Genomic DNA, 14,415 nt, shown 5'->3' on the forward strand with positions numbered 1-14,415 from the left:
CCCTGCCGCCCCACCAAAGAATACCAAAAAAGTGTTAAGAGGGGTTACCAGTGGCGGATCTAGAGCAGTCAGAGAGGGGGGGTGATCAATTTTAGAAACGGCTATCGCGTCGCGTTTGCGTGACACTGGGGGTGTCTGACGCCTCCGCCCCTCCGAAGTTAGAAACTTTTGGAAAATGAAGACCCAATCACTTCTCTAATTCTGTGGACCCAATAGAGGTTATCCACGTTACTCATGTGTGACTGCTAACGAAAGGCGCTGATTCCTGTAGTATTCCTCATTCAAACCAATTCAATGCACGACCTCGGAGTTATTTGCATGACTTTGGCGGGCTATTTTGAAACATTCATTGTTGCACATGCAGGTGAAAATCCTAAACAAGGTATAGTAGTCGCTGATAGGATATGCAACTTATAGAACACGGATAACCTCTATTGAAGCCATTTGGTGGACCATTTTGTCACTGACTATTATTGTGTAAAATTTTAGTTTGAAAAAGCCTAAAATTTGCGAAAAGATGGTCCAATTGAAGCCATTCGTGGACAAGTTTGGACTTTTATTGTATAGATAATTGCTTTATAATTATGTTATTATGTACCCATGAAGTAAATTATCAACGGCGTTATCTTTAGTAGATAACACTGCTGTACGTAGTTTATCAATGATGTTATCTTCTGTAGATAACACTGATGTACGTAGTTTATCAATGCTGTTATCTTCTGTTGAATATAGTTTATCAATGGTGTTATCTTCTGTAGATAGCAATGCTGTACGTAGTTTATCAATGGTGTTATCTTCTGTAGATAGCAATACTGTACGTAGTTTATCAATGGTGTTATCTTCTGTAGATAGCAATGCTGTATGTAGTTTATCAATGGTGTTATCTTCTGTAGATAGCAATGGTGTACGTAGTTTATCAATGGTGCCATCTTCTGTAGATAACACTTCTTTACGTAGTTTATCAATGGTGCCATCTTCTGTAGATAACACTGCTGTACGTATAGTTTATCAATGGTGTTATCTTCTGTAGATATCACCGCTGTACGTAGTTTATCAATGGTGTTATCTTATGTAGATAGCACTGCTGTACGTAGTTTATCAATGATGTTATCTTCTGTAGATAGCAATACTATACGTAGTATTTCAGTGGTGTTATTTTCTGTAGATATCAGTGCTGTACGTAATTTATCAATGGTGTTATCTTCTGTAGATAGCAGTGCTGTACGTAATTTATCAATGGTGTTATCTTCTTTAGATAGCAATGCTGTACGTAGTTTATCAATGGTGTTACCTTCCGTAGATACCACTGCTGTACGTAGTTTTCAATGGTGTTATCTTCTGTATATAGCAATGTTGTACGTTGTTTATCAATGGTGTCCCCTTCTATAGATAGCGCTGTTGTATGTAGTTTATCAATTCTGTTATCTTCTGTAGATAGCACTGCTCAACGTAATTTATCAATGGTGTTATCTTCTGTAGATAGCGGGCATTATTAATGGTGTTATCTTCTGTAGATAGCACTGCTGTACGTAGTTTATCAATGGTGCTATCTTCTGTAGATAACACTGCTGTACGTAATTTATCAATGGTGTTATCTTCTGTAGATATCACTGCTCAACGTAATTTATCAACGGAGTTATCTTCTGTAGATAGCAATATTGTACGTATTTATCAGTGGTGTTATCTTCTGTAGATATCACTGCTCAACGTAATTTATCAATGGAGTTATCTTCTGTAGATAGCAATATTGTACGTATTTATCAGTGGTGTTATCTTCTGTAGATAGCGGGCATTATCAATGGTGTTATCTTATGTAGATAGCACTGCTGTACGTAGTTTATCAATGGTGATATCTTCTGTAGATATTACTGCTGTACGTAGTTTATCAATGGTGTTATCTTCTGTAGATAACACTGCTGTACGTAGTTTATCAATGGTGTTATCTTCTGTAGATAACACTGCTGTGCGTAGTTTAATCAATAGTGTTATCTTCTGTAGATAACACTGCTGTACGTAGTTTATCAGTGGTGTTATCTTCTGTAGATAGCAGTGCTCTACGTAATTTACCAATGGTGTTATCTTCTGTAGATAGCAATGCTGTACGTAATTGATCAATTATGTTATCTTCTGTAGATAGCACTGCTCAACGTAATTTATCAATGGTGCTATCTTCTGTAGATAGCACTGCTGTACGTAGTTTATCAATGGTGTTATCTTCTGTAGATATTACTGCTGTACATAGTTTATCATTGATGTTATCTTCTGTAGATAACACTGTCATTGTACGATGTTTACCAATGGTGCGCACTGATGTACATAGGTTATCGATGGTGTTATCTTCTGTAGATATCACTGCTGTACGTAGTTTATCAATGGTGTTTTCTTCTGTAGATAACACTGCTGTACGTGGTTTATTAGCATTAGTGGTGTTGTCTTCTGTAGATAGCACTGCTGTACGTAGTTTATCAATGGTGCTGTCTTCTGCAGATAGCATTGCTATACATAGTTTATCAATGGTTTTACCTACTGACAGTAGATAGCACTGCTATACGGAGTTTATCAACGGAATTATCTTTTGAACGGTATTATCTTTTGAAGTTTTACAGTTGTGTTATATCTTCTGTAGATAGCACGGCTGTACGTAGTTTATCAATGGTGTTATCTTCTGAAGATAGCACTGCTTTACGTAGTTTATCAATGATGTTACTTTCTGTAGATAGCACTGCTTATCGATGGTGTTATCTTCTGTAGATAACTTATTGTGACATTATACGAGGCATGTTGGTGCTTATTTTGATATCAATGGAAAGAGTGGATCCACGCCTACCCCATATACCAAATAAGCATACATACAACATCTAGTTTATTTTACAAATCAACGAGGATTAAAGCCAAATCGGCTTGCATGTCAAAATTTAAGCTTTACACCCGTAATGGATTTATGAGTGTAAAACGAGTAAACTTCTTTCACTGTAAAACGGGTAAATCTTTTGAATCTTTCCTTTGAAATATTTATACCTTTTTACGTATGCAAAATTCCAATTATGTCCTGTGCTTATTTGTGCATCTTTAGATTGATATTCCTAAATGTACGATCTGGCAACAAATTTCCTGTTGATTTTCACCCGTGTTTTATTAAGAATTGTTGTAGATTGAAAAGGCCACTTTCTTGAAATTTTGAAAGAAGCGTGTAACGTATTTTTAAAAACGGAAATTGGGAGTCTTTCCCGTTTATGCCTTTAGACGCATAGCTATTGTCGTTAAATGAATTTACGAGCACATTTGGTTTTACCTAAAAGTTTGCTTTCAAAGGTGTCCGTCTATTGTAAGAAAAAGTGTGTAAGACAGAATTCATATTTAAACCTTTATCTGCTGACTAGTGTATTAGAACAAATATACGTTGAAAAGAATGGAATAAGAACATGTTATAACTACTATTTTGTTAATTGATTATTATAGAACACATCAATTGTTATTTTAGGTCCAAATACATTTTGTTCACATAGGAGGAATAGCTCACAACTCAGATGTTGACCAACATATGCATTAATAAATGTCATTCATCAAATTTCATTTTCTTAATTATTTTCTTGCCATGTCTTTTAATGGGTGCATACTCATACGGGGAAGTCGTTCTTTTTAGATTGGGTCCATAATATTAATAATGTAGAATGTATCCCCTGGCCATAACGGAGAACAAAAATACCTTGGCCTAGCTTTCAATCATAGCATTAAGTACACATTTTATTCATTAAAGTTGCTATATCTTTTAAATTTCATCATTAACAAAACTTGTACTTTGATATGCACAAATTTAATGCTCTTAGTTTTATATTGTAAGTTGTCATGACAACAAAGTAATGATCCATTAAACTTATACGGTGATATTAAAAAGATCAATGGTAACGGAGTTAATGCCGTTGGCCAAGGACATATAACTTTGATTGTTACATTTTCATACGAAGTGATGATGTAAGGATAATTGGTGCACTATTGAAGACCGAATTAAAAAGACTAGTTACCGTACTGCGCTGGTCAGCAACCAATCATGCTGCACCTTTGCCCTGACGTCAGACGCAAATTAGTCTTTTTAATTCGGTCTTCAATTATACATAATAATGTATATGGATCGAACCTTGTTCTTAATTAATTGATATACGCCATATTTGTTGACTCAAAATGTAGTCTGGTTGGTTGGCTCAATATGTAGTCTGGTTGGTCATTTAATAAAATTGACCAAATTGAGCAACAGACCGCAATTTCTTTTTCCACACATTAGCTATGAAGTTAATTGCGAGCTGATACAGTACAGAGAGATGGCGAGAGAGAGGGAACGATAGGGACGCGTAATAATCTTGTATAATTTGAATGGTAGTGTCCGTTTCCGGGCCCAGAGTGCCCTCTCAAAAAGATTTCCACAATTCTAAAGATTTACAAACAGTCTCATTGTTAAATTCTCTTTCAATCTTTTCATTTTTCCCAGAAACGAGAAAGGGAGGGAGAGGGAAGGGGGATAGAGAGGAGATCGAGAGACAGACAGCGAGAGAGATGGATGAGGAGGACATACAATCGTGCCGAACGTTTTCCAGAGCCAGGATCTCCTCTAAAAAGATTTTTACAATGCTACAGATTCTCAAACTCTCTCAGTGTTAAATCCTCTTTCAATTCTTTTCAAGACAAGAAAGAGAGGGGAGGGAGGGAGGGAGGGAGGGAGGGAGGGAGGGAGGGAGGGAGGAGGGAGAGAGAGAGAGAGAGAGAGAGAGAGAGAGAGAGAGAGAGAGGGAGGGGGGGGGGGGGGAGAGGAGAGAAAAAGAGAGGGACGAGGAGGATGCGTACAATCGTGTATAATTTTAATGTTATTGTACGTTTTCCAGAGTCAGGGTCTCCTCTCAAAAAAAATTTCACAATGCTATAGATTCTCAAATTCTCTCATTGTTAAATACTTTCTCAATTCTTTTCAATTTCTTCCAAAGACAAGAAATAGGAGGAAAGGGGCGGGTGGAGAGGATTTGGAGAGAGGGCGGGAGGGGAGGGAGAGAAAAGAGAGGGCGCATACAGCATAAAATAGTGTATAATTTTGATGGTAGTGTACGTTTTCCAGAACCAGGTTTTCCCCTCAAAAATATGTCCATCAATTTAACAAACACGCCCATTGTTAATTTCTCTTTTTTCAACTTCTATATCCGCGAAAAAGAAAGATATCATGCTTCGTTCGGGCAGAGGCCTTCGTCCAGTGTAGTAGATTGTATAATAGATTGAGAATGATTGTTTAATTGAGGAGAAAATAAAAAGACTTATCTGTGCTCATCAACCTTGAAATTTGATATTCTTGGTGACATATTTCATGGATTTAGATATGAAAGAATAAATGGCTCGTGTAATTTGGGGACGAATCGATGCATCTTTCAAAATTGACATCGTTGTCATTTTTGGATAATGTCATCTGACGAAGTCCAATAGAAAAGTTTATATTTGATATTTTCTGATCCGCTCTGGAAGGTTTTGGTTTTCATATTTGCGCACATCATGCCTGGAATATTTAATTGAGACAGATAACATTTTATATGGAAATATTATTTGCGAACTTGGATACAAATTATTGATGAGCATAAAAGTAAATTTGTTGATAGAAGAGGTTTCTTATCCACCACAATTGTCCTTGTAATTATAAGAATACATGTAATCATTCGCCAGAATCAAAACCTTTTTAATACATGCTACCTCATAATATTATTTTGGACCCGCGGATGCGTTTGAATTAAGATATGGGAATCAGTGGCGGAACCAGAATTTATTTTGGGGTATGGGTTCAAAGGGAATTTCAGGAGGGGGAAAATCAACAAATTTTGCTCAAAATTGCCGCAAAAAGTGGAACTTTTCGTAATTTTGGGTTATTACGTGGGCATTACAGGGGCAAGAATTCTGACCGAGGTAATAAGAATTGCGTAATAGAATTAGGCGAATCAGTAACCTTCAGCGGCCGTTGAGATTGGATTAAGCATTTCCGTTCTCTTGGCTGACAGTAAATTTTTCACTTGATTGTTGGGCGTGTAAGAGGCTGAGGCTGTACCTGGCTTGAGCATTTTTTTAGCATGGGCCCATCAAGACCCATGTGTGTTTCCACACGGAGCGACCGTTTAAACAAAAAAAATAATAGACATGTTGGATGATACGGTCTCCATTAAATAATTACTAAAATTGCTTTCAAAATCAAAACACCTGTCATTTAACCCAGCCATATCAAAGTAAATTAGAAGTCATCTTTGCAATATCAAAGTCAATTTAGAAGTCATTTGAAGGACGAATAGGGCGTTACATGACATATTGCTTAACACATTATGCAGTGTTAAGGGGTCGAGCTGTATTGTCTCAAATATCTCCGAAATGGGAGAAAACTGCAATGTTTGCTGTGAAATTTTGCCTAGCAATATCTATCTCAGGTGCAAAATTTATGGTGCACATGAAAGATTGAAGTCTTTAGATTAATATTTTAGCAATCTTAATATTATTAGTTGATAGGAAATTCTTCAAATATGCCTGTACATATAACGACGCATAACAGCCCACGCAGTTTTTTATAGGTGAACTCTTTTCGAGCAGTCCGTGTTGGACGATGACCCTATCTTTTTGCTGAGGTATTTACAGGACCTTGAAATAAGAATTATGATAGATATTTGTGACTTCGGAATGCGACGAAGGCATGTTCGAAGCTCGTCAACATACAAACTTCTACCTGATTTTACAGTCTCGTCGACCACTGTCTGGCGCATGTTATTTTGTTACTCTAAATTCAACAAAATTCCATTTTTTTAGGCAAAAAGACTTCTGGAGATACCATCCTGCATGTCCGTGTTCGATTTATGGTAATACAATTAACCAATTTTGAAATATCAATATTTTCAGATTCACGGAAGCCATATTTTGTACATTTTCGACAGTAACGAGTTAACGCCAATTTTGGTAGGGGGCCTACAAGTTTGTCAGTTTTGCCGAAGTTATTTATCCGGTTAACTAACGAATATCAAGGTTCATAGGCGAGCTAATAGCGCTATGTTATTATATTACTTTTACTTACGATCTTCATAATGATTCCATTTGAGAACGAATATAACTCCTTATAGGTCTTCAACTTTGTCTTCACACGACTAGCCATATTTTATGGAGTGTTGCCAAGCAAGTCAAAAGCAAATTGGGACAAATCGGCACTAAATATGGCCCGTAACTACATCAACATATCACCCAAATGTCCATGTTATTTAGGGTACAATGTTAATGTAAATACATTGTAATATACAATTTTAAAACATTGTTGAAAATGTTCTAACATGCGTATGCGCGATTCTTTCTCCCGTTTGAGTTTTAATGTATACCTAGTATAAGATATTGACAGTCAATTCATAAGAAGCCCAAAGTTAATACTAACACTGCAGCGCTGGCAATACGACCAATTCTGTAAAACGATATGACAAGAATCGTTCCGCTTGATTTATCAGGTCTATAAAGGTGACAAAGGAACAGGTCTCTAGTTTGATTCCACAACCATTCAAACCGATCTCATGTTTTATTGTATTATCATGTATTAAAATGAGGATGGCTATGTCATAAATGGACCGGAACAATATAACCGTATACTACCACCTGTGTTGAAGGACAGTTCTGAGATACAGGGTGTTCCAGAATGATCTATACCGTGTTTGAAAAATTAATCAACAGTGTATTTAATTTTAGTACCGGTACATGGAATACAATAGAGAGCTTGCGAAATGACGTTACTTTAACTTTAACGTCTAGAGGATTACAGAGGATTATGTATTCAAAACCACCTTGGTTTTGAATACATAATCCTCTATAATCCTCTAGACGTTAAAGTTAAAGTTAAAGTAACGTCATTTCGCAAGCTCTAATGACATAAATGTCACCTACTTATTGTGTTACTTTCATTTCAAAAACTTGATTCGTTTTGGCGTGATATTGATATTCTTAAAACTGGACAAAAATTGCACGTGTGTAACTTACAGCACAGGCTTCATAAGCACCAGACATTGACCTGCTTTATCACTATCGCCCAGACGTAGACGTACTTTGCAATATAGTGTAGAAATCATTCAGTTGTCAAAGGAGATACACCAAATTTGGCACAAATGTAGAGCTTGAAACACTGAATAATTCTTAATATTGATTTAAGTGACCTTCTTCATGTGTTTTCAATATTAGTCCCGATATTTGTGCTGAATTTAAAAAAAAAATTTACGATCAATTTTACGCCAAAAATGTAATTCTTATAGAGGGTATAACTTGTTTAAGAAAAACTTGCTGCAAATGTAATCTTCACCTTTTCCTAGTTGTGTGTTTGCCAATAGGGACATAAATACATGCTGTGGCACAAGGACGAATCTTCTCTATAATATTTTATAATAGGCCCCTAAATCAATCTCTGCCGGCATTTCAAATGATGAAACTCATACACCGCAATCATTATTTTCGAAACTGCCGCCAAAGACGACACATGCAGTATTAGGTCAATCAAGCTTAACAAATCCTTTATACCATGCATGCTAGTAATCGATAGATCATAACAAAATTAGCTGCAAAACTTTTTCCAAATAACTTTGTGCTGAACGGTTATTCATTATTTTCATAATAGATTGTATTGTCAAAACTTAAACTTCACCATTGTACACTCTTAGAAAAAAAGGTTCCATTTAGAACCATAAAAGGTGCTAAAGCTTGTCCCGTGGGGAGCACCATGTAAGGTTCTACTTGAGAACCCTTTTGTGGAGGTTCTATAAAGAACCATGAAACAGGGTTCTATCTAGAACCCATTCAGGTTCTATTAAGCACCTTAATGGTTCTTTCAAGAACCATTAATGGTTCTTGCAGCTTGTCCCACTGGGAGCACCCTACAGGTTCTTGATGGAACCTTTTTTAATGGGTTCTAGAAAGAACCTTATGGTCAATTTGGTTTACTGTCCTTCCATTGGGAGAAAGAATTCCAAGTTAACTTATGGATTTTCTTCTGGGGGAAGAGTGACGATGAGATTGTGTTCTTTGTGATTGTGTAATTTTGATGGCAATCTTGGGTACATTTATTGGATATATAAATTAGCCTCCGATAAAGGCATGGCTTGAAGAATGGGGGAAATTTTGGGGGTAAAAGTTTAAAAAGCAGAATATATATTCTATGGTGTCAACATGTGAACTTGCTAGATGGCCGCTTTACTGCACACTACATATCGTTACGCAGCAGGAATAATTAATTGAAATTCTCACCAGTGTATCATTGAAAGAGGTATATCAAATAAATTAACTAGTAAGCTCACTTTTTATAGACAGTATTGTTCAAAAGGATAAAGTACAAAAACATTTAATTTAAAACTCATTTATCATGTGTAGGTATATTATTGCAACATAGGTGTGTGTTGACAGTCTGGAACCCGTTGTCCTTAAAATTATGGTTCTTGGAAGAACCCTATAGCCATATAGAACCCACATTTTGCTATTTAGAACCCTTTTCAAGAACATAAAGAACCTTAAAAGGTTCTTTGGAGATGTGATGTTCCAACAAGAACCATTTGTCATTTCAAGAACCCCCTCTGGAACCTTTTTTTTTTTTTTTCTAAGAGTGTACGCAATATTCTGTAATTTATTTTAGAAACATTCGATCTTTAAAATCTTAAATTACCAAGAAAGCTAAATATATGTAATATTTAGAACTCAAAACAATACGACTGATAACAATGCTACCTACAACATTCAACTTTCCCGGTATGGATCTTTCTGGGACACCCATGCAGCTTAAGATGACAGCGAGACAGGTTTCTCTAGATCGATTACACGGCCATTCATACCTATTACCTGTTTTAGGGAACAAAAAAAAAATCGATAACGTCTTATAAACGAAACCAGTTTCGTTTAAGGGGTAGGGGGTAAAAATACTCGATTACGTTTGTACAAAAACATCGGTCTGAAGAATGTGTCATTATTATTATTATGTCAACATTTCCAACATTTCATTATTACGTTTCTGGCATGGAGGGAGGGGGTCGGCTGAGAAACGAAACTAGTTACGTTTATTGGACGTCATCGATCTTTTGGTTTGTTCCCTTATTGTAACCTTATAGAAGCCATACTTTTCACGCCGTACTGATTACCCTCTGTACGGAATGTTACATCACAATCTTGATCGACTTGACAACAGGCACACCCCGGTACAAATAATTGTAAATGGTGGAAAGTCGTATTTATGACAAAATGATTAAAAAGTGATACTTTTAGGTATTATTCTGTTAGTTTCTGTTTGGCAAATCATAAATACTCACGTGTTTTGGTCAAAATGGCAATAATCTTTTTCTACCCCTACCCACCTGAAATAGCTAAACACAACCCTTAAGGGCAATTCTCCTTGGGGGCATGCAGATGAAGATTGAAATTGATTTTCACTTCATCATGATGATTAAACCTGTATTCATACTCAAATCGCCAGCGATGGGCCAATAACTACTATTGAACCGCTATTTTGTAGGTTCAAATTTAAGACATAAAGCGTTGATGGATATTTTCAATACGCTATACTTCTTCCAAAAGAAATCATCATTATTCCATCCTAAAAAATACCACAAATGTTCAAGAACTCTAAAATGTAAGTTTGTAGGTTTTTACAACCTTGTAAGTTTGTTGTACTTTATGAATATATTTTCATTAAGATTGTATTAAACATGATCAAATGTGATCTACCCTTTATGTTGGGTATTATGTATTAATATGAGCTCAATGTTGGGTATTTTTTACTCAATTTGAGTAATTTTTTACTCATTTTGTTGAGTTGTGACCTTTTTACTCAAGTTGAGTAAAATATTTTTAAGAGTGTACGTTTATGTTTCTTGACATTTTCTACCCAAAATCTGTGCGTAGTCTTGATTATTTAAAAATACCATCCTTTGAAAGGGCGTTCTGAACAGGGCGTATTATAAACAACTACAGAATTTGACAACTACTAATGGTGCGTAATTCAAGGTCGAATAAGATTGAGCAGCAGCACTTTCTAATTTACCCAGAAATTGCAATATTAATTGACAAATGTTGAAATTCAATTATACTAAGTGTACACTGACTTGAGTTAATAACATCGATATAGCCTATAGCCTTAGCGCAATTTTAAGACAAGAAACAAGAGGATATTTTACACTTTCATTAGGTGATGAATAAAAAACGAAATAACACTGGATAAAGCTACCATTTAATAACACCGATGGCCGCTATACATGCGAGATTAAGGGTATACGAGGTATTGTTGGTCGAAGCAGCCAAAAAATGTTTCATTATCTGAATCAATATATTATTGAAAAATAACACTTTGGTGTTTTGCAAAAGTTCATTCTACAAATCATGTACCTTGAAAACTTGCTTAATTTGAGTTATGTACGTTTTACAAAAGTGTTGTTGTTTCAGCCCTCATTACAACATAACTCAAGAACCACAGGACCTACAAAAGTATATCTGTGATATTTGAATTCTTCTACACGCTCGCTATGAATTGAGCAATGCATTTTTTGCTAAAGTTCACTACCATTCGCAAGATGCTGCTTCGACCAACAATACATCGTATATACCCTTAAGTTTGCAAGTGAAAGCAACTATACTTTTCTTATCCGAATGAACGGATGATATTTCAATTGCAATTGCTCTGAGCTCTACTCTGGGGGAAAACATAGTTTTTAGTGTCAAAATTTATTATTTTGAAGAAAAAATATTTAAAAATATAGAATTTTGAAAAAAGGAGAAGATACGTCTTGGAAAAAATACTTCAAGGTTGTAGCCTAAGTGAAATGCACTAAGATTCTCCTTGAGAATGGGAAATGGCGTAAGATATGCGATCACTTATCGAAGTGGTTTTTTTTTTCATATATATACCAATAGTATAAATTTTACATTTTAAAGTTAAACTCCCCGTTTTGCACGTATCGTTTCTTAAATTGAAGTTGCAAGGACGGGTGACATTTCCCATGTTGCTAGAATTTTGGGGTATGATTGATGTGCATATTAGATTTGTTTCTACATCGATGGTTGTTGAGCACAGAGAAAATGTCAACGTGTTTATACAATAGGGTATCAATCGTAATAAATGACAATTATCAAAATGACAAGGGTTAAATTTGATTAAATTAATGCTTTTAAAACGTTGAATACATAATCTATCGTACTAACGCAAAGGACAGACAATGATATAGCAATATTGTTCGGCACATGTTATATATTTTGTAGATAAAATTATATACCAATGCTTAGTTTTCACTCATATTATTGCCTTTTCTTGAAGAATAAAACAATAACATACAAACAGCCCAAATACCTCCTAAATACTCTGCGCCATACACGCACCCATAATTATTTATACATTATCACCCCGGACAAATTTGCAAAAGAGTACGGGCAACTTTTGACTGCATGCATGCATTTGTACTTTATTATAATTATAATGACTATGTGACAGTATGTTTGCTCCTCCTTAAGGGCTGGGTATGAACGTTTGGACGGTATTTATTTTGGGACATTAGAGCACATCAGACATATCGAATTGCATTCTGAATACGAAGAATGTCATTCTGATATCAAATAATTTTGATTTTTGAAATTCGCAATTTAATACACATTTTATGGCAAATCATTAAAATTGATATTTTTGATATTTAACAGTACTTGAAGTGAACTTTATAAATCTGATGATTTATACTTAAAGTGTATGTAGGTGGGATGAAAAGCCGACGATCAATTGAAAATTTTGACCTTTCGTATTGAAGATATGGATTTTTTTCCCAAAACACCAAAAAAATTAGGTCTTTTGGGAAAAAATCCATATCTTCAATATGAAAGGTCAAAATTTTCAATTGACCGTCGGCTTTTCCTCCCTGCTACATACACTTTAAGAATATATCATTAGATTTATATAATTCACTTCGAGGACTGTTATATATCAAAAATTGAAAAATATCAAATTTTTATAATTTGTCATAAAATTTGTATTATATTGTGATTTTCAAAAATGAAAATTATTTGATATCAGAAAGACATGCTTCGTATTCAGAATGCAATTCGATAGGTCTGAGGTGCTCTCATGTCGCACAAAAAATACTGTCGAAACGCAATAAACGCTCATTTTAGATCCCTTAATCCATTTCCTTTCGCTGATATAAAATGATGTATGAAGAAACAAATGCGAATTATTTTATGTAAATAAATCATTTACTCTCAGATGAATACTTCACATTTGAAAATAGTGGTATTCCATCAAAACTTACCTTTTTGCAAGTCTAGTGCATGTCTGACATTGTCTGGTACAACTTTGGCTGGTTTAAATGCCAAAAAGAGAAAATTGACAAGATTTATTTTAGACTTAAAGGGCATATCTATTGGAAAACAATAATGATTACATTACAAGTTGACACTCGTTGCAATTTTTTTATTCGTATTTCTCCTGAAAAAAGAGAAATTGTGTTGGTAAAATGCGGGCTCGTACGGGTCCTTCCCCTTTCGAAGCGAAATTGATTTTCAAGGCAGCGGGCTGAATGACGTAAGTAAATGAAGGGACACTATAGGGAGAGAGTGGGGTAATCCCGAACACCTTTTCATTTAAGCCCATTAAAACAACGTAAGATAGAATAAACCATACCAATATCAAGAGTGGGCAATACTTTAATTATAAGCACGTTCTCATTAACTAAACCTTAATTAATTAGTTAGAAGATAATTATGATGAAACAAAGAAAATGGCGTCCTTCGGGATTACCCTGCGATCTGGGGGTAATCCCGAACGGTACTGGAAAGCTCAATAAAGAATCAATTTGGAGTGTTAAAAACAAAAATCGAATTTTTGATCATAACTTTTAATTTATTTCTAGAACCTCTGTGAAAGATTAGTTCATATCCAGCTCATGATACATATAGCTCTGTAGATCAATGCAGATAAAAAAGATCACACTCATGGAATGATTTTCACTCTTCTCTCTCTCTCTCTTGGAGAATGAGTTTTCAATTTTTCCTTTTTTTTTGATATTTTTCAGGTGCGATGGCAGAAAGAACTAAATTGGAATCATACTGCGTCTTCTCATTAATCAACACACTTATATACTGCTTCCCGGCTCACTGGGTGTGGGCAGAAAATGGATACTTCTATCAAATTGGTGCTGTTGACATAGCTGGAGCAGGTATGTAGGCCTATTTTTTTTAAAATTTCTTAGTTAACCTGGCTCCATCATACAATGTCAGACACTGTTCTCCCATGATGCACAGGCGTTGTCATGGTCGGAACTGACCGCGTGGTCTTTGTTATTCACGGCATATGCCCCACAGTTCAAATGCTGTAATTGAGAGAACATTTTTGATATTTGCCTGCACCGGGAATTGAACCAAGCCCGCCAC

General features: G+C 35.4%; 1 protein-coding gene across 1 annotated transcript in view; it reads left to right on the forward strand.

The window, feature by feature from the left end:
- The window catches only part of LOC140158880 (putative ammonium transporter 2), a 78,703-nt gene that overhangs the window by 22,105 nt on the left and 42,183 nt on the right, over nt 1-14,415 (forward strand). Inside the window, 1 exon segment of the mRNA XM_072182142.1 lies at nt 14,058-14,201. Within this exon segment, the coding sequence (XP_072038243.1) occupies nt 14,058-14,201 (144 nt within the window).

The sequence above is a fragment of the Amphiura filiformis genome, chromosome 8, assembly GCF_039555335.1.
Source record: "Amphiura filiformis chromosome 8, Afil_fr2py, whole genome shotgun sequence".
In the NCBI taxonomy this organism is placed as follows: domain Eukaryota; kingdom Metazoa; phylum Echinodermata; class Ophiuroidea; order Amphilepidida; family Amphiuridae; genus Amphiura; species Amphiura filiformis.